The 27,203-nt window shown below is 34.4% G+C and overlaps 1 protein-coding gene across 2 annotated transcripts in view; it reads right to left on the reverse strand.

Annotated features, from left to right (window-relative positions):
• Window positions 1–493: 493 nt before the first annotated feature.
• The window catches only part of LOC106461059, a 57,935-nt gene continuing 31,225 nt past the window's right edge, over window positions 494–27,203 (reverse strand). For both annotated transcript variants that reach the window (XM_022387897.1, XM_013920845.2), the window contains 11 exons: window positions 25,513–25,629; window positions 25,033–25,090; window positions 23,928–24,020; window positions 21,118–21,279; window positions 19,635–19,790; window positions 19,334–19,429; window positions 18,332–18,458; window positions 17,611–17,736; window positions 17,319–17,329; window positions 5,696–5,866; window positions 494–5,155 (listed from right to left, as the gene is read on the reverse strand). In XM_022387897.1, the coding sequence (XP_022243605.1) occupies window positions 2,138–5,155; window positions 5,696–5,866; window positions 17,319–17,329; window positions 17,611–17,736; window positions 18,332–18,458; window positions 19,334–19,429; window positions 19,635–19,790; window positions 21,118–21,279; window positions 23,928–24,020; window positions 25,033–25,090; window positions 25,513–25,629 (4,135 nt within the window). In that variant the 3' untranslated portion in view covers window positions 494–2,137. The remainder of the gene's footprint in view (window positions 5,156–5,695; window positions 5,867–17,318; window positions 17,330–17,610; window positions 17,737–18,331; window positions 18,459–19,333; window positions 19,430–19,634; window positions 19,791–21,117; window positions 21,280–23,927; window positions 24,021–25,032; window positions 25,091–25,512; window positions 25,630–27,203) is intronic.

Below are 27,203 nucleotides of genomic sequence, written 5' to 3' on the forward strand. Positions count from 1 at the left end.
AATGCATGAAGACAAAACTTCAAGCACAGAAATATTTTGGAAACATTAAGAATCAAATAAGTAAATCTTAACATAAATAAAATATATAAAGCACCATTATATTTGTATTATTTATGTAAAATAATAAAAACAACAACAAACCTGATAGAGTTAGTATCATATTAAATAAGATTATTTGATTGAATGTATATGTAATTTGAATGTACTTGTATTGTGAATGTTTTAGTGACGATGTCCCATCTCACTGTTAGAGATGAAACATGGTACTCAAATAAATCTACTAACAGTTTTGAAAACCTTGAATATGTTCTATAATTATGTGAGTACCTCTTCAAAATAAAATACCTATTTATATGTTATTATTAGCAATTACAGATTTTAGGAGTAAAATAAAGTTTAAAACAAGGTCTTTTTGCTGCAGACACTACATAGCCATCTTTGCAAAAAATGTTCCTCTTTAGGATATCAACAGGTAGACTTTTGAAAACAGCTATTAGAAAATTCTACTATTTATTGCAAACTTTTTACTACAAAATATATTTTCCATATTTAACACAGTGACTCTTCATTATAATATAGGAATTGCTTATTTTCCTTATTACTTCATGCTATTTACAAGTTTCACACCAACTCCTTTCATAATATTTTAAAATGATGTATAATCCAGAAGTACTGATGCTTCAGTAATACTTTAAATAAGAAAATTCTCAGATTTTGACACACATTTACAAAGATTTTAATCTATATGGAGCATAAAATATTGTGAATGCATCAAACCAAAATTACTCCTCCCTTAATACTGCTGGGAATTATAAAGTTAACATCCATAGTAGTAATTTAAAAATATATTTTTCATATTTCTCTTTGTTCCATTTGTTTTATATAAATTACTTACAAAACACAAACCATTATACAGCCTGTCTATTGTTCAGAAATAATCCAATTTCATAAATTCTGGGAAAACAGCAGTTGTTTTCCTGTTTAATAATGGCTATAGCAGCCTCAGAACTATTTCCACTTCACAAATTTCTGAGAAAACAGCAGTTGTTTTCCTGTTTAATAAAAGCTATAGCAGCCGCAGAACTATTTCCACTTCACAAATTTCTGAGAAAATAATGGTTGCTTTCCTTGTTAATAATGGCTATAGCAGCCTCAGAACTACTTTTGTTACTTAAACTTCTGTGAACATATTAGTTGCTTTCCTTTTTAAACACAATATTTAATGATGTTCAATTTATAGTATGTTACAGTGCAACATTGAACAGTATTATATTAGCCTTGAGCTAATAATTACTAATTTCTTTTGTGATGTGTTTTCAAAGGGAATTTTATGGATTAAGAAACTCAACTACAGAATCATATTATGAAGGTATAATCATAATTCAAAATAATATTTACATGTAACTGATTTTACTGAATATCATTTTATAATACCAATGCTTTCTCAAACAGACACACAATTATATCCAAATATCAAAAACATTTAGAAAGACAAAAAATTTAAGTCTCTTCAATCCTTGACTAGAAGATAGTATGCTTATTACATTAATGATTACCTTTACTAGAAAGTTTTCCATTTCTGTAAGGCTAAAGGTTACCAATGAACTCACTGCTACTTGATAAAACCTCAATAAAACAGTTTGTTACATACTGAATCTATCCACAGATATCTATACAAACTGAAATTCTTTGGCTTTAAACCTTTTCTTTTACATTCCAAGTTCCCTATAACCATACCCATTATCTTCCCAAATGAGAAGGTATTTCTGAATCATCACAAATTATAGTTTCACCTGATGTGTTTAGTCTCTATTGCATTTAATAACATTTATATAATTACATTTGGAGTCTCAGAAACAAGCCAAGCCCTCCTAACTATGTATCATTTCTTCTGAATATTCTAATACACAATTCACACTTTTACAATCTACAAATGCAATAAAGGAATGCCTAGAAGCATCATTATGTGCACACTGTAAAAATATATAAAGTAATGCTCTTATAAAATCACATTTTTATAAAGACTTGGGTTGTTTCTACATGTTGTTTGGCACTCTACATAATTCCAATGTTGGGACACATCATAATCTTAAGACAAACACTTCTGTACAAAGCTTATATATAATACAAACACAGATCAAGTTTGATTTTCATTTTGAAACTTGTTGACAATATGCTTAACCCAGCCTTTTGCTGGTAATGGTGGAGAATCAGGTGTTTCTAAAGAGCTTGCAGTGGCTGGCATATCAACTTCTATTTCTGTAACTGTGTTAAAATGTGTGTTTGAATATTCTGAGCCGATCTCGTCGTCTTTATAGTCTTCAGTACCTTTTTGAGTACACCAATTTAACAACTCCAGTTGTCTCTGCTTAATTGTTTTTAACCTATCTAGTGGTGGTGGTGGTGGTATTACCTCTTTCTGGAGCTTAGCACCCTCTTTCTGTCTCTGCTGAGTGATTTTCAAAACATTTACTGGTGGTGGCATTAACTCTTTCTGAAGTTTAGCTCCATCTTTCTGTTTCTGCTGAGTGACTTTCAAAACATCTACTGGTGGTAGTATTAACTCTTTCTGAAACTTAGCACCCTCTTTCTGTCTTTGTTGAGTAACTTTCAAAACATCTACTGGTGGTGGTAACTCTTTCTGAAGCTCAACATCCTCCTTCTGTCTTTGCTTAGTGATTCTCAAACTATCACTTGGTAATAGTGTTAAATCTTCTTTCATTTTATCATTCTGTTTTTGTCTCTTCTGAATAATCTCTAATTCATTTACTGTTGGTAGTGTTAGATCTTTACCTCCAATATTCTTTAGCTTTTCAATAATTGAACCTTTAACAGGACGTGTGGATAAGACTTCAACAGGGTAAGGCTCAAAAATTTTAATATATTCTGAATTATTTGGTGAATAACCAAAGTTTTTATCTTCATTGTCTTCAATAAAATGCTGAGTTGTATATAATTTTGGATGGCAAAGGTCTGTTTTATTTTCAGTTGCCTTACTGTTGTTAGCATTATCTTTAGTTAAATATATTTCTGGACTAGACGAGTTTGCTTCATTATCCTCTCTTTCATGATTTTGTTTCTGTTTTAAAGTTCTATGACATTCTGACATTTCACAATTTCCTGGTGAAGATTCAACAGTGCTGAAATCCTCACTTTCTGGATCACTATAAATTGCAGAATCTCTGAAGAAGTCTTCCATCATGGCAGTACCTTCAATAGCCTCGAAAGATCTCTCATAAATGTTGTTTTCAGAGCATTCACCATTTTGTGCAAGTACTTTCTCCTCCCTCTTGCTTCTTTGTGGAACAAGAACTTTAAAAGTATCATGCAGGTTATTTTTTAAAAAAGTCTTGTCCACATCACTTGATGATGTGGTGTTTGAAGAATCAGACAGTAAACTATCTGGGCAAACCTCCTCCTCTTTGTCTGACCTCAGCTGCTGACACAGAAATAAAGAACTTGGTACACAGTATTCTGAATCATGTAGGCCGGCCATACGAGCACCAATGATGGAGCTTCCTGTTTTATGGATATTGATGGAGTCTTTCTTTGTGGTGGAAATGTTTGAAATGGTTGCAATTTCTGTTGACTCTCCTTCTTTCTGAAGTCGCTGTTTCCTCATTATAGAGTAAGCTCTGGCAAGAGAACTGACAAAGCGGGTTTTAGGAACTTTATTGTTGAAATCTTTGCCAGTTCTAATGCATGACTGATTTGCAGGATTCTCCTCCATGTTCATTGATCTGTCCAAAGAAGCACTGTTGTCCAATATCACAGATGTATTATCTGTTTGGTCAATCATGGGAGAACCAAAAGTGGCCTTTAAAACAGAAATCTTAGAACTTACATTGGAAATTACAGTTCTTAAAGTGGCATACCTAGAGCCTTGCTGTCGGTAAACCTTGTATTCAGGATGAATAGATATATTATCCATGCTAGATGCACATGTTGTAGCACAGGTTACCAGATTATCCTCAGAATTAACTGGAAACTTAAAAGTCTGTTTAGTTTGGGAAGAAGAAGCTATATAACGCTCCAAGTCATCTATCAAGTTTTCTTCTAATGGTTTTTCTGAAGCAATAGTAAATGGTCTTTGATCAATGAAATCATTTTGATTTGATTCAACACTCATTTTATCTCTCTTGTCACTTTGGTAACCACTTGAACACTCTGAATTGTAATCCTGGACAAGCTGGAAACTTCGGGGCAATGAAGTACTTGAAAATTCTGCCTGGTGATGTTGCTGTTTCTTCAAACACACAGTTGATGGAATTGGACTAAAGCTGTCTTTAGAAGTTAATACAGGTGGTGGAGGGACAGAAAACAAATCAACCTCTTCAGAAGTTTGAGGTTGTGGTATTACTGTGGGTTTTGGAGGTAAAACAAGCTGGTCTTTAAATGGCTGTTTAAATGAAAGAGAGTTGTGAAGAGGTGTATCTTTAGTTTTGGCCATTCCAGTGAAGGAATGAACTCTCCGAACTGATGCACTCTGTTTGAATGATGATTCACTTGAGGAGCTACTAGTTTCTCCACTGTTTTCTATATTCATATGAACAGTCCCTAGTTTATTCCACAGGTCAAACAGATTATCATAATTTCCAACTTTTTTGTTTTTCTGATGACAGGACTCTTGTTGTAGAGTGCCTACATCAGTTGGTAGTGTAGATTCACTGCTACCACAGTTTATCGTTTCCACAGAAGACTGATTTTTGAGCTCATCATATGTGTTTCCACTATTCTCAAGTGTTTCTGGTACCATGCTCCATTCCTCATTTCTATTGGCTAGATCTCTGCAAGCATATCTGTGAGCAAAGACAAAAGTAACATATTCTCCAGCTAGGTCTTCAAGAATTTCCTCTTCAGTTCTGGCTGGTCTTGGGGGGGGACAAAGCTGAAGAATTCGACTAATGTCAATTCTTTCATAGTTGTCTTCCACCTCTGTGTCTGTTGTCTCTCCTGGTAGACTGTTCCATGCCTTCCATTTGGGCCTTTCTCTTGCTTTTTGATCTGGTGTTTTAGGAACATTTGATGATAAAGTATCATTAGTCATTTTACCATTATTACTTCCATTCTGTGTGTTCAAAGCTGTTGGAAGCAGCGACAGGGACTCCTTGCTGGTAGAAAGGCATCCAGGCTTTACATTAATGGATGTGGTTATCTGAGAGATAAAATTAAAGTTCTCAAACATCAAACCAAGAAGTATTAATCTTGTTAAATAAAATCAAACAAGGATAACTAATCTGACTGACAGACAAACTACAATGAAAGAACATTAGAATCATTATGCAATATAAACACCAATGGATCCAAATGTAAGTTATTTGGTTAAAACAGAACAACTGCTAAAGTTAAATTTTATTGATTAATGAGCTACATCTAAAAATTTCATTTTTTAAAATAAAAATTGACCTTTAGAGCTATTAAAACTGTTGTTTTAGTTGAACATTGGATTATATATTTAAAATTTGGCTTTGGCATAGAATTTTGTGAAAATTTGAATTTTACAAAATATTAAGAATACAACTAATCAATCACAGTGATGGTAAAAATTAGTTGCTCAGTGTTATAAAAGTTTGAAAAAATAAAGGTTAAATCCTCATCTAATTTAACTAAAAATGGAACTCAAAGATAAGTGTGCCTATAAAACTTCTACACCTTACCCTTAAAAAAAAAAGTAAGACAAAGGTTTTGCACTCACATTGTTTACACTCAAATCTTTGGATTCCAATGTGGTTCTGCTTATCTGACTACAGGCAATATCAAAACTAGCTCGTCGCTCCTCTTCATGACCAGGATGAGAAGAAACTGAGAGAAATGCTGCCACATCATGACTGGCACTATGAGACTTTCTACGCTTCTCAGCTTGAGACTGCAAACAAGCATCATGAAATTTAGAAGTGCTTTCTAATTATGTTCAGAAAGATAAATCACTACGGATTTAAAGTGTTTATTCAATTTCTTTGATAGAAACATTTTCAACAAAATTTGTTCAAGACATCAATAAAAAATACTTATGTATAATGAATAATTATTACTTAACATTATACTAAATCCACATAATTTGTGTAAAACATATACTTATTACTTAACGTGATAACTATATCCACATAATTAATAATTTTAAAGTGTACCTTTTAATCTCCTTATACATTAATAGAAGTTCTGGATTTTAATTTTTTTTGGACTGAGTGCATCTGCAGGGATAGGTATGAATGGCATTTGGGTCTCTATGCTGAAGCATTCATCAGGTTGCTGATGAAACTGTGTATTTGGTTTATAGATGGTTGGCGTGAGGTGTATAATGTGGTTCTTTAGGAAAGGTTTGTTTGGTGTGTGATGTCATCAGTTATTTATTGAGATTCAGGAGATGCAGGTCAGTGTAATTATAAGGCATAACTGTAAAAACTTCATTAAGTCAAAGCCTTAGTTGCAGTTGAGGATGGATTGGTGTATTATAATGAAAAATATTTCTTTTCTTTCTTATTTTCCAAATTTTTTCAATGCTAAGAATGATGTGGCCTGTGTTATAGTTAGGATCACCTAAAGAGAACATTTTTCTTACATGAAAATATTTTTCTGATAGATTACTCTCTTCACACAATAGCTGTACTTATCTTGTCTGCCTTCCAGATTTTGCATATGCCACTAGCCTTGGGCTATCTCCCACCTAAGACACGTTATAACTTGAATTGTGCTAATGCATGAGGAAATTATGTGACAGTGGCCCTCCACTAATAGGAGGGCAACACATCCTCTATGTGCAATAGATCACCATAACTTGTAACTAACTTCATTCTTACATGAGGCAAGAATAATGTGCACCAGAAATGGGGAGGAAGGGTGGAAAGGTATGAAGAGAGGTAAGTATCTATCAGAAATACATTTTTAGGTAAAGAAAATGTTAACTTCTGAAATGATAGCTCTACCTCTGAATGCAATAGCTAGAACCCCACATTGATGTGGTTGAAGGGCTGATGCAAGTATGAAAACCTAAATGAGTTCCCTTCAGAAAAGGCAACAGAAAGAGAAAGCCCATAGAGTGACACTCTATAGTGGGGGCTTATTAGAGGAGTAAAACTTGTGAGAGACTGCATCCTTCTGATGCAGAGTGTACTCTCCACCTGCATGGAGTATGTAAGGAGGAAGGTGAAATAAGTGCGCGTGTTGCAGGGATGGGTGGAAAAACACATGACAAGGGCAATGATCAAACTATAAGGTTTGGTGTGTGTTCTCTTGTACAATTTACCTTCCATAAAGCAAGGGGAAATAAATCCCTTGTAGCCACATGAGGAAAACACTTTGCCTAATTTTGCTGGCAAACCACCAGGAAACTGGCATTTTACATATTAGGGAATGACCTGCAGTACACTAATATGTACACCCCTGCCCTACTTCCCACCACATTGTACAGCTCACTCAGACTCTCTCCCAAGGGATTGCACAACTGATGAGGAACTCTACTGGTTAACCACTACAGGGGTTAGGAACTGGTAGTGACAAGGGTCTCACATACTCTACTCAACAACCAAAGAGGAAGGAATTTGTGTTGGGAAGATATTGGAGAGGTGTCCGGACCGAATTGGACCTAACTACTGAAAACTTCTTTTACTGGAGAAAGTGTAGTAGGTTACTGTAAAATGTAATTTAAAAAGCTGGCAAGTGTGATCTAGATAAGTGTGTAAGCATTCCCCTGGTCCTGGCTTTTTCCATGATTGTCCATGGAAGGTACTGTCAGTAGTGGTCTTGCAGTAAACCCCATTTCAACAGTGGGAACTTTAGGAAGCAGGGCAGATGAGTTTAATGTTTTCTGTAACCCTTGACTTGATGTAGATCTAGGGAAGGAAGTACACCCTGTGAGGCAACACTAGCAACCAGGTGAGTTCCAAGAAGTGAATGGGAGCCGTTATAAGCAAGTATTGATATAAGAGAGACATCTATTAAAGACAGTTATACTGGAGAATGGCATATGGAAGGAGAAAATATCCTGAGGGAGATAAAACTGCCAGATGGTGGAGATAATGGGAGATGAAAGTGTTAGGTGTAGACCACATTCCAGCCTGAAGGATCTCCAAAGTCATATAGGTTTTAAGAGAGAGAGAGAGATGGTATAAGGAGCAAGTGGTCAAGGGTTTCAACAGGGCCCAGGTGAGAATGTGTAGGTTCCATTTGGGCAAAGGAACTGGATGAGGAGGATGAAATAGAAGAGACCAGAAAAAGAAAGAATGGGAGAAAAACAGAACCATTATGAAAAATGCAAAAGGTAGTCAAAAAAGGCTGCTCAATATTGTGTGATGGTAGAAACCAACAATCCTTGATAGAATAACCAGGTAATGAAGGCCAAAAGGTGGACAACATTAGGACACTCTGGTGTTAGAGAGTGGCAGATGGACCAGTGGTGAAACATAGGTCACTTTCATTGATAGACAGAAAGAGCAGAGGGGCAACACCAACAAGATAATAGAAAAGCTACATGGTTAAAGAAACCTGACAGGCAAGCAAAGGACCAGACAAATTCCATGCTTAAAGATGAAAGGACGAGAATCCTGGGTACAAGAGAGAGATATATGAGGTTGGAAAAAGAATGTCTGAGATGAACGTAGAGGAAGAGGTGCCCTGAATGCCAGTCAGTGACAATGAAGAAACTAAGACTGAGCCAACCAAAATAATGCTAACAAAAGTACCCAATAAGGAGTGTTGCAAATTATTGCCAAGACATGTGCAGAAGCAAAGGCACCTAGAATGAGTCTCACCTTGATGACTGATATGGAAAATGACTGTACAATTGTCATAACCGAGTGATAAATAAGATGAAGTAGAAAATAGTAACGTGCCTAACAGATGGTCAAGAGTTTCAGAAAATTGATGTGGAAGGTACAAACATCCAAGGCATTGAAATCATCTAGAGACGTACTCCAACCCATAAGAACTGCATTAATGAAGAGATGGGAATGCATGTGGCAGTGGCAATTGGACGCTGACTGTAGTATTTGCATGATCCAGCAACCAAAACACGTTCTCCAGAAGATAAGGCAGCAGTGTCACAAACAAGGACAAAGAACTGTGAGAGATTTTCCATTGGTTGCCATATGTGAGCCAGGCCTAGAGGGACAAGATGCTCCAGAGATGCAAGAGTTCCCAAAAAAAGATATATGAACCTCTTGTAAAGGAAGTATAGGAGAGGCAAGAGTTCATGGGACCAGACACTCCATGTCCTGCAGTTGTATGTGAGAAGGCTGAGCTTGACCTAGTCGAGAATTGAAAAAGACTTTATGGTGAACTTGGAACGACTTGGAAAACTTGACCAACCAACCCAGAAACGTTGCCACTTGGAGGAGAAGTGACATGGCTGAGAAGAAAGCCTTATGAGAAGAGCCAAGGAGGAGCCAGTTGTCCATGTAATAACAGAAATGAAGTTCGTGACTGTGGATGTGAGCAAACACTCCCATGACTCGATAGAAGACATAAGGAGCCAAAGCAATACAAAGCTCGACACTGGTACACCTTATTTGGTAAGAAGAATAAATGAAACAATGGGAAAATGGGGCAATCAGAATATGTGAAAAGACATCTGAGACATCAACCTTGGTCATCCACAGTCCATGGAAAAAGAATCAATGGAAAAGAAAAGTCAATGACAGGATGACAATCCTTGTTGTTTTGGGGAACCACAAAAAATGAGAACAAAACACTGGATAGGGGCAAAGGACCCTTATGATGGCTTTCAGGTCCAAAAGATATGATACAGTGGTCTCAAAATGCAGAGGATTGGAAGTAGGAGGAAAAGAAATGGAAAAAAGAGGATAAATAAGGAAGTGAAAAGTCATTTGTAAGAACCTGAAGGACCCAATAGTTCACTTCAAAAGGGGGGTCCAAACGTCTATAGACAGAAACAGATGTGCCCCTATGGGGTTTGAACCTATTGCATATAAAAGAAGGGAATCAGTGATGGGAAGTACAAAGTTCAGCCTAATGGGAGGGAGGATGGTGAGAAGTGGTAGAGGAATGAGAAACTGGGAAAGAAAAAGAGGTGGAGAGTTTACAGGATCAAGGAACAGGAGTGGACTCACAAGTATGTAAGAAACGAAAAACCAAGAAGGAAAGAGAGGACTAATATCAGGCAGCTTCAAGGCATTAGGAACATTCTCAAATAATTCAGGGTGAAGAAAAGAAGCCAGACAGAGGTAAAAATGGGAAAGACAAATAGTAGAGAGAGAAGAGGAATCAAGCAAGCTGGGACAAAGCTGAAGACAAAAACCAGGCCAAGTTATCAAAAAGGAGCGATCATACATTACTTGAAAAACGATGAGGATCACAGTGTAGGGTTTCAGATAGGAGATGAAGAGAAGACAAGTAATGAAGGAGACAGGTAAGAAAAGGGCAAAGATGGGAAGATTGAGCACTAGAGAGTATTATTGGAGTTAGGGAGTCAGGCTCTCAAGCTGGTGGATGGGACTCCAGGAATTGGGAATCCAAGAACAGAAAAGGGGAATAAACATAAGCCATGGCAAAGGAATCCTGAAGTCGAGGATGATGAAGAATTTGAGAGTGGGACCAAAGCTGATCCAGGAACATGTCTATGGACACATATGTTTGGAGCAGGAGGCAAACAAAACAATCCTCAGCATGAGAGTTATGTTGTAAAGAACAAGAAAAATTGAAGAACATGATAAAGGGAAAGTAAAGAACAAATCTAAGAAATCAAATCTACAAAGAGATTTGAAAAAACAAAATTGTCCTAAACAAGTAAAAAAGAACCTAGTACAAACCCAGTAGGTGGAAAGAGCTGATCAAAGTTGTCATATTCATGGTCTGGTTTAGAAAGAAAAGAATGCACTTCAGACATATGGAGATGAGGTAAGCAAGGCATCAATGAACCAATGATATAATAAATAATGGCAGTAACATCTTCAACAATCAATGAGCCTTCAGTGGTCATAGACAAAGTAAGGGTAGTGTAAGCAACATAGTAGTGGTCACCATCACTTGAAACTTCATAGTTGTCGTGAAAATTCACCAGTTCAAAAACTTTGTTTTAGTTTCTTAGGGTCAATGTAGCATCAAATCATGGTTAAAACAAACTAAAAGGAAACCAATGAAAGTTTACACTGAAAAGGCAAAATAAACCCCACAAAAGTTAACATTATCCTACAATGAAAATGTATTTCCAGTATAAACTTACCTTCACTCATATAAAGCTTTTCTCAACTTGTGCTGTCCTCTCTATGCACAATTTCGCTCGCCACTAGCCTTGATGCTTCCACCTATCCTCACATGATTATACATGGTATAGCTGCACTGTAGCATGCAAACGAGCATGTAACAACCCTCCACCAATAGGAATACAACACAACCTCCTAGAGCAGCTGACTCCCTTTATACTGTAGATAGAGTACAATCATCATTTCGAGATTAGGTAAAAGAATGCACCAGAAGTGGGGAGGATGGGTGAAAAGTGTGAAAGGAGGTAAGTATCTATCAGAAATACATTATCAGTATAGGAAAATGTTAACTTCTGACATGATACCTTACTTCTTATCACATAATAGCTAGAATCCCACGTTAAAACAGAGAAGGAACCAGTGTAAAAGTTACCTAGATGAGCACTCTTCAGAAGGCACCCAAAGAGAACATATGGAATGTGATTCCCTGTTGTATGGGGTCACATTCATGGGAGACCACAACCCATCTGTACCAGATATACTTTTTGCCCATTGGAAAGATATGTCACTAAATTGGGTGGAAAAGACCCTCATTCAATTTGTTACTGTACATGCTAGATGGTGTAGAGTGGCTAGGGTGCATCAAACTTGGTGGGTCATCTTCAGTCCAAAACCAGGTATTTGTCTTCTGGTCTGCAGTAGGAGCAAGGTCCCAACCATCTTCACCTCAAGACCAGGAAGCAGAAGGCAAAACAACTTCCATTCCACCATCCCAGACAGGCCATGTGTGCAGACCCAGAACACAACTAACACCAGGTCACCTGGGAACCTGACATCTGGGTAATGATAGGAAGGGAAATGGAATGCAAACATGATGGGTCAACCTCAGTACAAAACCAGATGGCGTCGGGAATTTTTCGTCTGTTCTGCAGAAGGAGGAGGGCCCCTACCAACAATATGTATGAGGATTAATGTTGGCTTCTCCTAATCTGATCCAACACCAAACTGCCCAGGAACCGACATCCAGGCAGCAGTAGGATGGAGTAAGCTAGACAGAGGAGTGAACTGCATGAAGTGGATTCATCCAGTCCAAAACTAGGCAGCACTTGGTATTTGTCTTCTGGTCTGCAGTAGGAGGAGAGTACTCACCATCTACACCAACATAAACTACTGCCCTACTCTCAACTGAATGGAATTGGTCACACTCAGGAGGAAGCCTCTATGGTCCACCACTCCAGCTGCGAGGAACTGGTAAGTGGTAAGGACTCCTGTACTCCACTGGAAGAGGGGAGAACAATGCATTGGAGAGTCCAGAGAAATGCAACACCAAAATAGTGCAATTGGTGACCATAAAAACCCTATTTTGAAAAGCAGGCCAGTCCCAGTTTATTCAACTAGGACTGGAGGGATGGGCAGCAATCTCAACATTGCTTTACTCATGATATTCCATGAGTTGGTACATTCTGATGTGGGCCTTAGTTATGAATCAAGATATTGCAAGGCAACTTTTAGCAGGCTTGTGGAACATCCCATCTATTCAGTGAGCATTATAGACCTGTAAAGTCATATGGTACAGAGTTAAAGTTAAGTATATCCAGACAGGCACCACTCACCACAGAATGGGATCCAGATATTTAGAAATAGGCCACTATAAAGGTAAGATACATAAAATGAGAACTCATCCATTCAGAGTCATTAAGAGGTATGTAGAATGGTGACAGAAGGAAGTCAATATCCAGAAGAAGAAGAAGAGATGGCCAGAACATGAAGAAAAATGTGCAACAAAATTAAGTTGGATAGTCCACACGCCAGTTTTCACGAGCCCCTCCAAAGGATGACAGAAGTGAAAAGCCAGTGAGAGAGAAAGTTGTTGGATTTGGTGAGAGGAGACTTGTAAGAGTCAATGTATCTACATTCAATGAAGCATAGGTGAAATGGATAAGGTGCTGTAGCCAGCCCTCGAGAGTAATAGGAGAAACATCTCGGGGTGATGTTGAATTCCAAAGAATAAATAGTTGGGAGCATTAACCATGAAAAGAAGAGGAGCAGGTCAAAGAACAATGAATCACAAGGATGGGACAGAGAAAATGACTCAGAACAGAACAAGAATAATATGGAGAAATGGAAGAAAAAATATGGTAAGCAGCAATGACATACACATCATATCTCCCATGGCCACTGGCAGAAAGTAAGAAGTAGGAACTACATTAAAAATGGTACAAGAAACAAGAGACTAAGGGTCAAGTAGAGAAAGGGTAAGGGCATGGAGAACAGTATTCAGGTCCCAATCAGGAAGGACTGCATAACGAGGAGGACGAAGAAGGCAAAAAGCATAGAAAGGACAGAGGAGAAGAATACACGACAATATATATAAGAAAACCATAAATAATTATGTGGAGCTACCCAGTAACTAGCCATGGCCAAAAGCGGTAAGCCTCCATCACATAGCCAACAAATGAATTTGTAAAGATGTGGAACAGAAGAAATGGAATAAAACATGATGCAGAGACTAACTACAGAATGTGTACCCTTGTCATGGATAGACAAGGAGGGAAAAAAGAATGCACTGAACAAGAAAGAAGGAAGGCTGCATGTAAAGGTGCTGGAACATTTCACAAAATACTGGACAAACTCCACAAATGAAGTCGGAGTGATGACACATCTGAATGAGAGAGGGAGGAATTAGGCTGCAGGAGTAGGTAGAGTGACAGAGGTAGAGGAATAGGAGAGAACAAGAGAAGATGCAATACAGGAAATCACAGCTGAGCCAGTCAATACGTAATTATCAAGAGGTCTCAACATGGAGTGTCTAGCGTGAGGGAAAACATGAAAGAGAAAGCAAGTAGGAGGGTAGGCATGGAGAAAAAAAAATTGGATTAATCCTGATAGGGAAGAAGAACAGGGGACCACAAAATGGGAAGTAGGTACTGAGAAGAGTGGTAAAACATCAAGAAGAATTAATTTGAACACCAGAGAGACAAGGAACCAGTCTGTACGTAGGATCCTGGTGGGCCTCAAGAGATGATCCATGACAAGTCTCAGGGTACCCCGGAATAGAGGTACTTGTATGGAATGGGTCCAAAAAAGGAGCTTGATAATGTGGAAACTGGGAGAATCAAACAAAGCATCCTGATGATTGATAAAAGAGACAACTGCAGAGTTGACTGTATGTATCATCACGAGACGTCTATGAACCATCCTAAAAAAATCCAAGGGAGGCATCTGGAAAGAGAAGGAGACCCAAGGAAGAGGAATAACCACTATGGGAGTAGTTTTATCAAGTCACCAGGTGAAGTCTTTAAGTAAAAAAGAAGGAAGGAGAATGGCTTGCCAAAATATTATTTTAAAGGTTATGGTTTAAATGCTTCTTATTTTGAAACTGCAATGAACAAAATGAGAAGAATATGGGAAAACAAAACATCAGTAGTTAATGTGATTTTTATTACTAATATTAGTCTTGTTTGTTTCTAATGTTTCACCAGAAGTGAACATTTAAACCATAACTTAACATAAGTATTAGATCACCTGTATATAAATAGCATTTCAGATAATCTTTTGCTTTTTTTGTTTGTTATTAACCGCAAAACTACATAATGGGTTATCTGTTCTGTGCCCACCACGGGTATCAAAACCTGGTTTTCAGTGTTGTAAAACTTCAAATTTACAGCTGAACCACTGGGGGAGAATCTTTAGCATCTCATCATTCAATAAAACTGACTAATTCTGATATAAAATGAAAGGCCTCTTGACTAATGACTTGTGAGAGACAAAAGATACATCTGAAATGCTATTTTTACAAACCTCTCATTTTGAATCTTCAGTGGAGAAATCAAGAGAAATGTGAAAAGAAAAAAACATCTGCAGTTAGCATGATTTTTACCACAAATATTAATATTGAAAAGACAAAGTTATGTTGAGTAGTTCAATGAACACCTTTCTTGAAAGGCAATTATTTCACTTTTCTAATAAATATTAAATGTATTTGAAAAATTTTCAAACACAAAACATATAAAAAATCAGATTCCACTAGACTTTTATGAACTTCGGAATCACCATATGGTTTTAAGAAACTGGTTTAATGTCACCATGAGATATCTCAGAGCTTTGTGTTGACCTATTGCTTTTTTTTTATTTAAATTAATGACATATATAAAAGAATGGTAAATAAATTCCTTAAATTTGCTGATGATGGTAAAATATTTGGTGTTGCTAGCTGTGAGGAGGATGTTGTTGCTTTACACAAAGATTTAGATCATTTGGTAAGTTAGACAAATAACTGGCAGATGCCTTTTAATTATAATAAATGCAAGGTAAATTACGTGGGTTATCGTAATTTAAAATAATAGTATAATTTTGATAGAAATAACCTTAAAAGTGTTAAGGAAAAAAGAATACAGGTGTTTTGGTTGATCAGTCACTTAAGTCATCCAAGCAGTGTGCTGTTGTTCGTGGTAGGGCAAAAAGGATTTTACATTGGCTGTATCTTCAGAAATATTGATTATAAGTCTAAAGAAGTTATAATTTTATTGCATAGGTCATTGGATAGGCTTTATTTGGAGTATTGTGTTCAGTCTTGATCTTCTTATTGTAACCCTTTGAGTACATAATTAAATTTCAAGTGGGTTCTCAAAAAGTGTCAATTATCCACTAACAAATGAAAATTAGAATGTGACATTTTTTTAGTATTTCTTCAATATCAAAATTCACTAGTTGTGCTTTTGCTCGATGGTGTATGCACGTGCAGTACTAAAGCGTGAAGTTCAAAGACGCGAGTATCCCGATTGTCGCACTATGAGGAAAGGTTTTTGTGACACCGTGGGGTAAATCACACCAAACGGCTACAAATGCCAAGTCGCATAAATCTGATTATAGCATCTAAAGGGTTAAAACATTAGTACATTGAATTGTTCAGAGGAGAGCTACAAGAATAATACCTGGGATTTGTCATAAAAATCTCTGAATTTATTTTCTCTTGAAAAAAAATAAAAAAGAGAGGAGATCTGATTAACTAGTTTAAGATTGTTATAGGAACTGACAGTGTTGAAGTATCATCTTTTTTTTGTATATATTGTGAGAACAGTAGGACAAGGGGCACAAATAAAAATTTTAGCAGGGTAAGAGTCATCTCCAGCTTAGACAATTTTACTTTCTTGACAAAGTGGTTAGCCTTTGGAATGGATTGTCTTCATATATGGTTAATGCTGTATATTTAAGAGAGTTTAAAGGAAGGCTTGATAAATATTTAAATAATCAAGGCTGGATTTGAGTTTTTAAACTTGGATGGGACAACCTCAATGGACCATCAGGTCTCTGGTTGTTCTTTAACTGTTATGTTAACAAAACTTTTAGTGCATTACTTATGTGTAAGTTATTTTCATCTAATTGAAAGTAAAATCTACATATTAATTATTTATACAACCTTAGAAATTAGCTGGGATGGAAAAAATACAATAATTTAATGAACTATCACTGTCTAATGACAATGAATGTTATTCAATATTTATGTTAACTAGTTTCAATTTTATATTAATGAGTAGCTCTTATCTTCTCTCAAAGAAGTATGAAACAATACATGCAAGTGAATCATATTTCCAATTCTTGCACATCGACGAATTTCAAATTCAGATGTTCCCAATCAACCCTTTCACTGCTCAGATGGGGTGCAAAAAAAATCAAAAACTTTTGACCCTATGAAATCATAGTATATCATACAAATGTAAAGAATAAACAACAAAAAAATCATATATTGACCTCTTTGTAGGCCTGATGGTATGCTGATGATGAGGGAGCAGGTGGTCAATTCGGGTTCAGGACAACCCTTACCGACCATTAAATAAGATAAGATAGCAAGGAGGACTTGTTTTTTCAGATATGGTATTTCACTCCTTTCTTATCTCAAACACTGGCATAGTGTTGGTAGTGAATAACAAGACTATAATGTACAACCAAATGTCAACAGGGATTCCAAACTAAAATATCATATGATGTGTGGAACAGTGAAAGGGATAAAAGTATAATTTCATCATACAGTTTGGATTTTATAGTTCTTTATAAAAGTGTTGCCAAAGATAATTTGCCTTGCAGGTAAATAAAGAAAATATGTATTACCAAACACATACTTGCTACTATTGATGTGATAATAGCCTTTTCAGGTATTCTTACCTTCTTGTTTCCTAAAAAAATAAAAAACAATTATTAAACAGACAAATTTTAATAACTATAAGTACAATCAATTAGGTTAAACTATTTGGCTAAGAATAAATATTATACTGAAATGCTAACATACTTAATATTTATAATCCATTATATTACACTAAGAATAATCCACACATTCTTGTCATTCCACATAAGTAAACTACATCATGCAGTTTTATTGTAAATTTGAAAATAAAATTTTGTGAGTATTAATTGATATAAAAGCAAAAGAGAAAAGAATAAAATATGAAAAAATTACCTTTCTTTAACTTGAAAGCTTTATTCAAGCTGGTTTCAGATTTCCTTCTTTCTTGATTTCGTTTCTCCAGATATTCTGGTGCTGAGTGGAGACGCTTGGAACTAGCTTTCTCATTTGGCAGAGAATCTAGATCACCAAGAAGAAATAATATCAAATGTACCATAACAAAGCAAGTTTTAAGACTATACACATTAAAAGGAAACAAATACATCTTGATACTATCTGATTTGTATATATCTACAATGTGACCTTCCAATGTATACAGGGTGTCAACTTCCCCTGGGCAAAGTAAACACATAGGTGACTGTGGTCATAGTCTTTCCCATGACGTATATTTACCAATTACTCAGCATGTAAATAAGACTTCCACAAAGTTAAGTTTTCCAACAATTTTCCACAAACAATCACAAAAACTAACAAAATGAAACATAAGATCCTGATACATAACAAAGTGACCAGCTCATAAACACCACATTCTGCCTTAGATGCTACAGTGTGCTATTCTAGTCTCTTTTTCAAAACACTTTACAGCTACATATTATAAGTTTTGTGACCACTGATAGCCTATCTCACAGTGAGGAAAAATGAAACATGTAAGTATATACATGCACTTAATAATAGTTAATCATCTTTCTCCTTGGGGAGGCAGAAAAAATTAATGTAAAATAAAAGCACCATTACAATGACAGAACTGTAAGTTAACAGTTTTACCAATCATTACCTTCTTTATTCTGGCCAAGTGCCATTACTAGTTGTCGAGCTTTAGATGGAATCACTGCATTGTAATTTTCAAGAATTACTCGTTTTAGTTCCAGACACCACTCTCGTTTTTGTTCCAAGTTACTGGCCTGAAAGAATATACTTATGAAAAATGCCAAAATATAAAATTAACATGATGAATAATGAACATTTCTGGAAAAAGAGCAAGATTGGCACCATGGAAGGGGGGTTATGGGCCCATCAAGTTTAAACCCTGTGTTCCCTATTTTCAGATTCCAGATTGATATAAAAAGATCTATGATATATACAAATCAAAAACTAAAAAAAATATAATTAAAGCTAAGCATAATAATAATAATTAGCTCAGACATACTTTAATAATAATGCCAATAATTATAAAAAAATATAGATCTCGGAAAATTACCTTCTTGTGAATGTTTTATAATAATGTGCTTCCATACGCTTTTTAATTAATGTATAGTGACTTGTAATAGAAGTGAATATGTGTTAATTGATTTCCAAAATCTGCTTCTCTAAATAAGTGGGTGTTCCCCCATAACACACACACTCCTGGTAAGATTGAAAGAAGGTCCAGCCAAATCTGAAGTATTTGCATGTTCCTTCATACAACATAGCTAAATTTCTTTCATTACTCATGAAATTAGCCCAATGTTTCTTCATTAGTTAACAGACAGGCAGCACATTTCCTGCCTTCAAGAACATTTTTCTCTTTTTAGAAAAGACATTTAATTGAATGTATACGTGACATTATTGTTACTGTAGTTTGTAACAAATAACAAAAGTGCAATTATTAGTAGCACTTACAAAATCTACAATATTACATAAGTGAGATAATATATATATTATATATAGTCAAAGATTTCATGTTTTCCAGATTTCTACATTTGAGCAGAAACCTTCATAACTACATACACACAAAATTGGCATACAAATGAAAGAAAAGGATAACAATAAATTCCCATGTGATTACAAGACAATTTACCTGGAATGTGTACTGGACACGAGGATTGTTGAATGGAATAACATGGAAGCACAATGGTTCCCCCTGGATGCTTTCTATTAACATAAGGTTTGAGCACTGCAAGATATGTAAGAAAGTATCATGTGTAATTAATTCTAGTTTCACAAGGATTCTTTGCTCATTACATTTTCTCACACCTCAGTTAGTGAAAACTTGACTTTAAAATACAGAACTGTCAACTATTTTTTGTATTTTTTTTAAAAAATGGTGCTGATTCAAAATACTGTTTTAAAAAGTTTAAGCTAAAATATAAAATACAAACCAATATGTGATCTTTATAACTTAGTTTTCCTTCCTCCTTTTGCTTTGCAATTAGCAGCATTTTATCAAAAAGAATCAAGTGACGTAATGCTTTAGCACCAAACATTCTAAACATCCCTTCTGCAGCTAGTTCCCCATATGTAGTCAAGTCTTGGCCCTGGATCAAAGACATAAAAAAAACTTTATTTCAGACAGAAATGTACAAAAACCCTCACTTTATTATCCAAAAAATACAATAAAGAAGTAGAGATGATTTTAAACCATAATTTGATAGAATTGAATATTTGATAGTTTCTAATAATATAAGCTACTATCAAACAGCATTAGCAACATATGAAGACAGCATACTTATGCAATACACCTACAACAAATCAAAAATGATAAGGCACTGATAAAAATGTCATCATTAAATTGTATTACAAACATTTTCACCTGCAACCCAACATTAAATACATATGTATAATATATTTGTACTATAGTTATGTTAATGTTATCTGAAGAGATGTAAAACAAGTAAGGTACTGTTAAAAGTATGTTGAGTTGTAAAAGTTTTCAGTTCAATACTAAGTTAAAGAGAAGCTATCTTTACTACAGCTTCTCTTAAAAATATGAAAAGCATTCAATTGAGTTGAAAGATTTAAGAGTGATTTCAGAAATAAAAAGACATGGGAAGTTATTTGTTGGATTATGGCATTGATAAGTTACATTTTTATTAAAATTTATCTTAGCTCACAGTGAATCTTCTTATTCAAATTACAAAACTGATTAAAGACAATTTTATAACACTTTGTTATTGAAGCTCTTAGGTTCAGTTATCTGTCTATATTAAGAACTTTTTTTGGTATAGCTAAGTGTTAGATTAAGTTGCACACAAATATAAGAGACAAAAGGTCCTTTCACTAATATTAAAACTTTCCACCACAAACCAGATCCCTCATGAAACCATTTCTTGATATTTCTCAACACTGCCTACTAAAAGACCAGCTATATTGTATTGAAATATAACACCACCTATCTTAAACTTAGCAATAGCTGAAATAGAATACTGGCACAGATTTGATGTTAGAAACTTTGATATCTTCAAGAATTACAAGTGCTTCCTGAAATCTTTTAATTAAGAGGTTTTCCTATTGAGATTAAGCAGATTATTATCTGACCTGTCTTTCATGAGAAAATATTATGTTGCTAAACATGAAGTACCAATAAGTTACATTTAGTTTCATAAGTAGAACATACACATGATTATAACAATCAGTTACTTGTTATTTATCTATTTCACAATACATTATTCACTTTATTAGAATAAAATCAAATCTGTAGCTTTTTCTTAACATGAAATCTCATTCAATCAAATCTTATCAACACTACATCCCTCTCACTTTTATCCACAAAATGGACCAATAGGTTCATTCTGAAGGTATTTATTCACATACAGTTTGAACCTTACTCCTGTAATACTTTTAGAAAAAATACACCAAACCTACCTCCCATTCATACAAAAGAGACTGAATCTCTTGAACTCTGACTGCATCTTCGTGCTTTCTTTTCATATCATTGATGTAGTACACTATACCTGTCATCACAGAGATGGCATTCTTGATATCAGGATAGCAATCCCCATCCCCATCCAAATGTTTTGCCAAGTTCTAAAAATATATCATATTAGGTTTTAAAGCTGATGCTTTGTTTGCATCAATTAAAAATATCTATATCATCTACAAGCACTTTGCTTTAAAATATTCAACTATCATAGTGCTTATTAATCTTTTTCTGTTGTCAAGAAACAGTCTTCTTGGTGCTCAGGTTTACATGTTAGATTTAGTGGCATGATACTTGGTTAAGTAGTAATTTATGCATTAATCATACCAGCCAACAGTAATACTCAACCAGTAATAAGTGTGATCTGTTAAAAAGGACAGAGTGGAGTGTGCACCCCCAACCTTCATACATGGATTCTCCATGCATATTACACTGGGAAAAAAAACATTTTGTAAAAAAAAACTAATTATGGATTTGCAAAAATTAATGTAATTGAAACCAAAGACCAATTGCTGTTATCTAATGTCAAACCCTAAATCCAGAAAGAATGTAACTAAAGAAAACAATGACATGCAACTATCTCAAACAAGTTGCTACAAATCACCCATAAATATGATAGTCTGACTTTAATCTTCTGCAGCAAACAAATCCCCCATGAACAGGTTATTCTAGCTTCAGTCTTCTACAGCAAACAACTATCCTACAGATTGCCCATAAACAGGATAATCAGGCTCCATCCTTCTGTAGTAAACAACTATCATACAGATCACCCATTAACATGATATTCTGGCTTCATTCTTCTGAAACAAACAACTATCCTACAAATCACCTATAAACTGGATAGTCTGGCTTCATCCTTCTGCAGCAAACAGCTATCATACAGATCACCCATAAACATGATATTCTGGCTTCATTCTTCTGCAGTAAACAATTATACTACAAATCAGCTATAAACAGGATATACTGGCTTCATTCTTCTGCAGTAAACAACTATCCTGCAGATCACCCAGAAACAGGATAAACTGGCTTCATCCTTCTGCAGCAAATGACAATCAGACAGATAAATCATAAACAGGATAAACTGGCTTCATCCTTCTGCAGCAAATGACAATCAGACAGATAAATCATAAACAGGATAAATTGGATTCAGTGTTATGCAGCAAACAACTATCCTATAGATCCTCCCACAAATAGAACAGTCTTGCTTCAGTTTTTTTTACAGCACAAAGGTGGACTTTCAAATTTAATATTTGCATTGAAGAATACTTTTAGTACAATTATATAACTGTCTGAATGATGTGTAACTAGAATGCAGTACTTAATTTAGTTAAAAGAAAAAATATTCAGTCAGCTCAGCTAGATCACTAACTTATAAGTTACATGACACTTTTCTGGAAATTACATTATGGGCAACACTAACGGGTATATGAAATCTTATCGTGGCCAATAACAAGTGATTATTCCAACCAGAAATCTTCATCTTGACTTCAATGTTCAGTCTTATACTAGTTCTATCCTTAATTCCTTTGGCCAAAAACTTCTAATGAAGTTTGTCTTATATAACAAACTTAGCTAGTCTGATCCAGACTATGAAATTTAATTCGTTCTTAAATTTTAAGAATGGAAAAATTTTATAATAGGTTTTTTGAAATATTGAAGAAATATTTTGACATTCTCAATATATGTTAACAATACTTGATGTACCCTGAACATTTTCATTGAGATTTATTTTTAACTCCTACAATTTGTATTCGTTATTTTATAAATCCAAGGTTGTAAATCCTAATTTTACTAATGGCACAACCAACCTTCTTTTCTTGCTAGCATCTTTATGACCTGTGATACAAGACTTAAGATTGAATTAGTTGGTGATAATCCACACTAACATCATAAATAGTGCCAGTGACTAATCACACTATATCATTCTAGCTTTTCAACTTTCAATTACATTAAAAAAAAAACAGTTATTCCTTTTACTTAACACACCTGCAGATGTATATAAGCTCCCAGCATGAAGCCTGGAGAGTTGTTCAGTAAGCACATAAGTTAAGGTTCAATGTCTTTTATCAACAACAAGCTATTTTAGTGGGTTTAGTGGTGTACATCTCAGCTATTAATATTCCTGTGAATATTCAGAAGGATGACTCATGCTTTCTCTGGCGCCACACTGCTACATACAAATTACGTTTCACAACTTAAATACTGTACTATACTAAAATGTATAAGAATAACTAGCAGTTTTTTTCTCAGACATATATTAAAGTTAATTAGATATAATTCACAATAAAATAAATCTCACAACATTCCTTGCAGCAATATTACTCCACTCAAAGCCTGAAAGTATAATTCCTGAGTAACGTGAATATACATATAACTTAAAAACAGATTGAACCACGATCTCTATCAATAAAACTTAACACTTAGAAGATATAAAACTCAAATCATTCCACTAAAGCCTCTGCCACTTAACCAGTTTAGTTATACGAACAGTAATTCCACTAAAGTCTATACCACTTAACCAGTTTAGTTATAAGAACAGTAATTCCTAATTCCACTAAAGTCTATACCACTTAACCAGTTTAGTTATAAAAACAGTAATTCCTAATTCCACTAAAGTCACCACTTAATCAGTTTATTAACAAATGAGATACTGACCCACACATATAATTATTTGCTTAAATGATTTGTTTACTAATATATTTTATTGATGCCTATAACAAATTTAATACATAATTTTAGTGAAAACTACACTTACAGTTAACAATAGCTGATACTTTGTTATCCTTTGGACTGGTTTTAATAAGTATGAGCCTAAAGGTAAACGGTGGTGCAGAACCAGTTGTCTATCCTAGATATTTTTGAGAAAGAGAGAGAGATAGTTTAAATATAAAAGTCTGAACAAAACTAATTACACTTAGAAAATTATGACTCAGATTCACAATTTTAACTAAAAACCATATGCAAAATAATGAGTTGTTACTCTACTTTCAATTGGTTAAACTGAAAAGTATTATATAAAGTAACATGTAACATAATGACCTTCATCTCATTTACTGGAATGTAGAAACTTCTATCAAACATTTCAAGATACAAAGCAATTAAAGCTGCTTCAGGAACAGAGAAAAAGATATTCATATTAACAATGTGACCTTAAACTTTGACCTATTTAATAACCTCATACATATGACATTTACTTGTTTAACAATCTGTCAAATGTAAAACATGTTTCCTAAAAAGGCACGAGTTAGTGATACATTTCTCGATATTATGTTCTGATTTTCAAACTCAGGAAGTTATTCAAAATTTTATTAGTTCTTTTTAAAACCATGTGATCTGGTTTTATAACAATTTCAAGTACAAAAATTTTCAACATTACATTTAGATGGAATAAATTTTTATAGAGTTTTAAAAGTGTGTAAGTATGCCAAAAATGTAATACAGCTTTCATTTAATAAAATTAGCACATACATGCAAGAGTATATTAGATTAATAATAAGAAAATAATATTAAATGAACTGAAAGTTGTTTAACAATTCAAAGATCTGACCCATATAAACTATTATTGGGTAAGAAGACTTTAATAAAAGTTAGACCTACTTTGTAAGTGTTTTTAAATCATTATGTTCTTCTGGCTTATTTATAGGATAAAATACTTTCCATACTTCTCTGAGTAACAAGTCAGAGAACACAGTAGGTTAACAAATGTAAACATCATAAAAACTAGAAATATTAAACAGAAATATCCCAGCTTTTACAATTAATCATTTATAATACTGCCATATAATACTAAAAAATACTGCTCAGTAAAAACCTTTGTGAATACAATCTCATTAAGTCATAAAAATAACCATGCACCTTACCCTGAAAATTTCAGCTGTTTTAGAGTTCTGCATAAGTTTAGTTAACACTTCTACTGACCTATAAAAAAAAATACTTTCAGTACATGTAAGCGTTTTTTGCTCACTGCACAATAGATCAACACAATAAGCTTTAGATATCACTTTTAAATTCTATTACTTACATTGTTTCCATAGATTACTTTTAAAATCGTATTTAATGTGCACTCTGAAACATTAAATAAATAACTGAGAAGTGAAATAAGTATATAGTGTTCAAGAGATGTCTAAAAACTTCTTTTAGAACAAATTTAGCATATGCATTGTTTACGTAAAACATTAATCATTATTATATTTAAAATCTCACAGGATACATATTCATATGAAAACTGATATAAACTTACCTGAACTCAAACAAGATTTTAGTTAATTTGTTAAATATTAATATAAACTTACCTAAACTGAAACATTACATTTTAGTTAGCTTGTTACATATGAGCTCACCTGGGATAATTTGTACAATACTGAGTATAGATAGAAAAGCCTTCTCTGTTTCTGACAAAACATTGTGCAACTGCCACAGAATCTAAGCCACAGGCTTCTAACTCTTCAAGAAAAGCACTAAGAAGAAACAACCTTTGTAAGAAACATGTATTAGTTTCTAAAAAATAAAACCAATATAGTTTTTAAAATAAGTTACTTTTTAACTTGTGAAATCATGGTAAAACTTTTCACTCTATACATCTTGTTCAATATTTTAAATGTTTTAATAGTTTGTAAATTACATTTATTCATGTTACTGAGAATTTTCTGTGAGGCTCAATCAATGCTTTGTTTTTCAATTCACTGTAAACAATGAAATATATTTTTCTAAGCTGTTGGAATCTCATGAGATATTAACTTTATGGCCACCAGGCCCTCTCAGAGGTTCAGAGAGGCCCTATCCACTTCTATGTTTTGAGGACCCTGGCTAATAAAAAATGATAATACATAAAAACAAAATAAGACAATCATTAGCCCAAAAGAAAAGGGAATCATAATTTGAAGATTATTTATTTAACATATATTTATTAATATTATTTAACAAGCCACGAAACTTAACAAATGCAAAAAAATAACAAGTCTAAAGTTGAGGCCCCCTTCGAGCTTGAGATCAGAGCCAAATGGCCCTCCTGTCCCCCTCTAATTGGCGTAATGGCCACAAATACTTTTAACTGAGTACCTTATAGTTGTTTCAATGTATTTCGATCATCTTAGGCTGTATCATAAAACTAACTATACACTTTGTAATTTTATGAAAACTGGCCACTTATATAATCCAAGAAGAGTTGTAACTTCACCTAACTTAGGCTTATTTATTTGTTAATTTCTTTTCCTTGCCAAAGCGTGAATGTCAGTGAGAAAAAGATAAACGGAGAAACCCACCACACTCTGTTGTTCGTTACTTCTGATGCAACAAACTAGTTTCGCTGAACTGACAGCTCATCAGTGTTGCTTGGAAGAGGAAAGCAAATAAACAATGAAGCCCTTATATAATGGTTGAATGTGATCAGTTTGTTTGGTTTGATCTACCTCTAATAATTTAAAATATTTTAAGTGTTTGGATAACATGTAACATACCGTTACAATTAATTATTCGTTTATTTTCAGCGAATTGAGCGGTTATTTATTTGTGAATTTTGTCTTTAACAAAACGCAAATTTAAGTGAATAAAAGATGACACATAAGCCTAATCTATTGTTTTATTCGCTATTTCCGCTAAATAAAAAATGGATAATTGATTATGACGGTATTTCATATTGTTACGTCTCCGTTTGTTAATTGATTTTCCGTAACTTCGTTCCGACGAAACTTAAGCGACACAAGTCCTTTCTTAATAAAACTAGTTTATTCTTTCCGAATAGAACTTTACGATACACTTAATTTCAATATTCGCGCTAAAACAAACACTATAACGAACGAACGTTAACTTCAACAATACCCTGTGACTGCAGTTAAATTACTCACTACCTAAACACACATTAAATTATTCTCCCGTCACGTTGTCACCCTCTTTTATATACCAGACTACCCTATCTAGTAAATGCTAGGGTATTCGTGAAGGAACAAGATAGTTCTAGAAACTAGAGGGCGTGAGAATAGTCACGTGATCTCGATGACGCAACACTGCCCCCTCCTTAGTATTGTTCGTCCCG

The sequence above is a fragment of the Limulus polyphemus genome, unplaced genomic scaffold, assembly GCF_000517525.1.
Source record: "Limulus polyphemus unplaced genomic scaffold, Limulus_polyphemus-2.1.2 Scaffold890, whole genome shotgun sequence".
In the NCBI taxonomy this organism is placed as follows: Eukaryota; Metazoa; Arthropoda; class Merostomata; order Xiphosura; family Limulidae; genus Limulus; species Limulus polyphemus.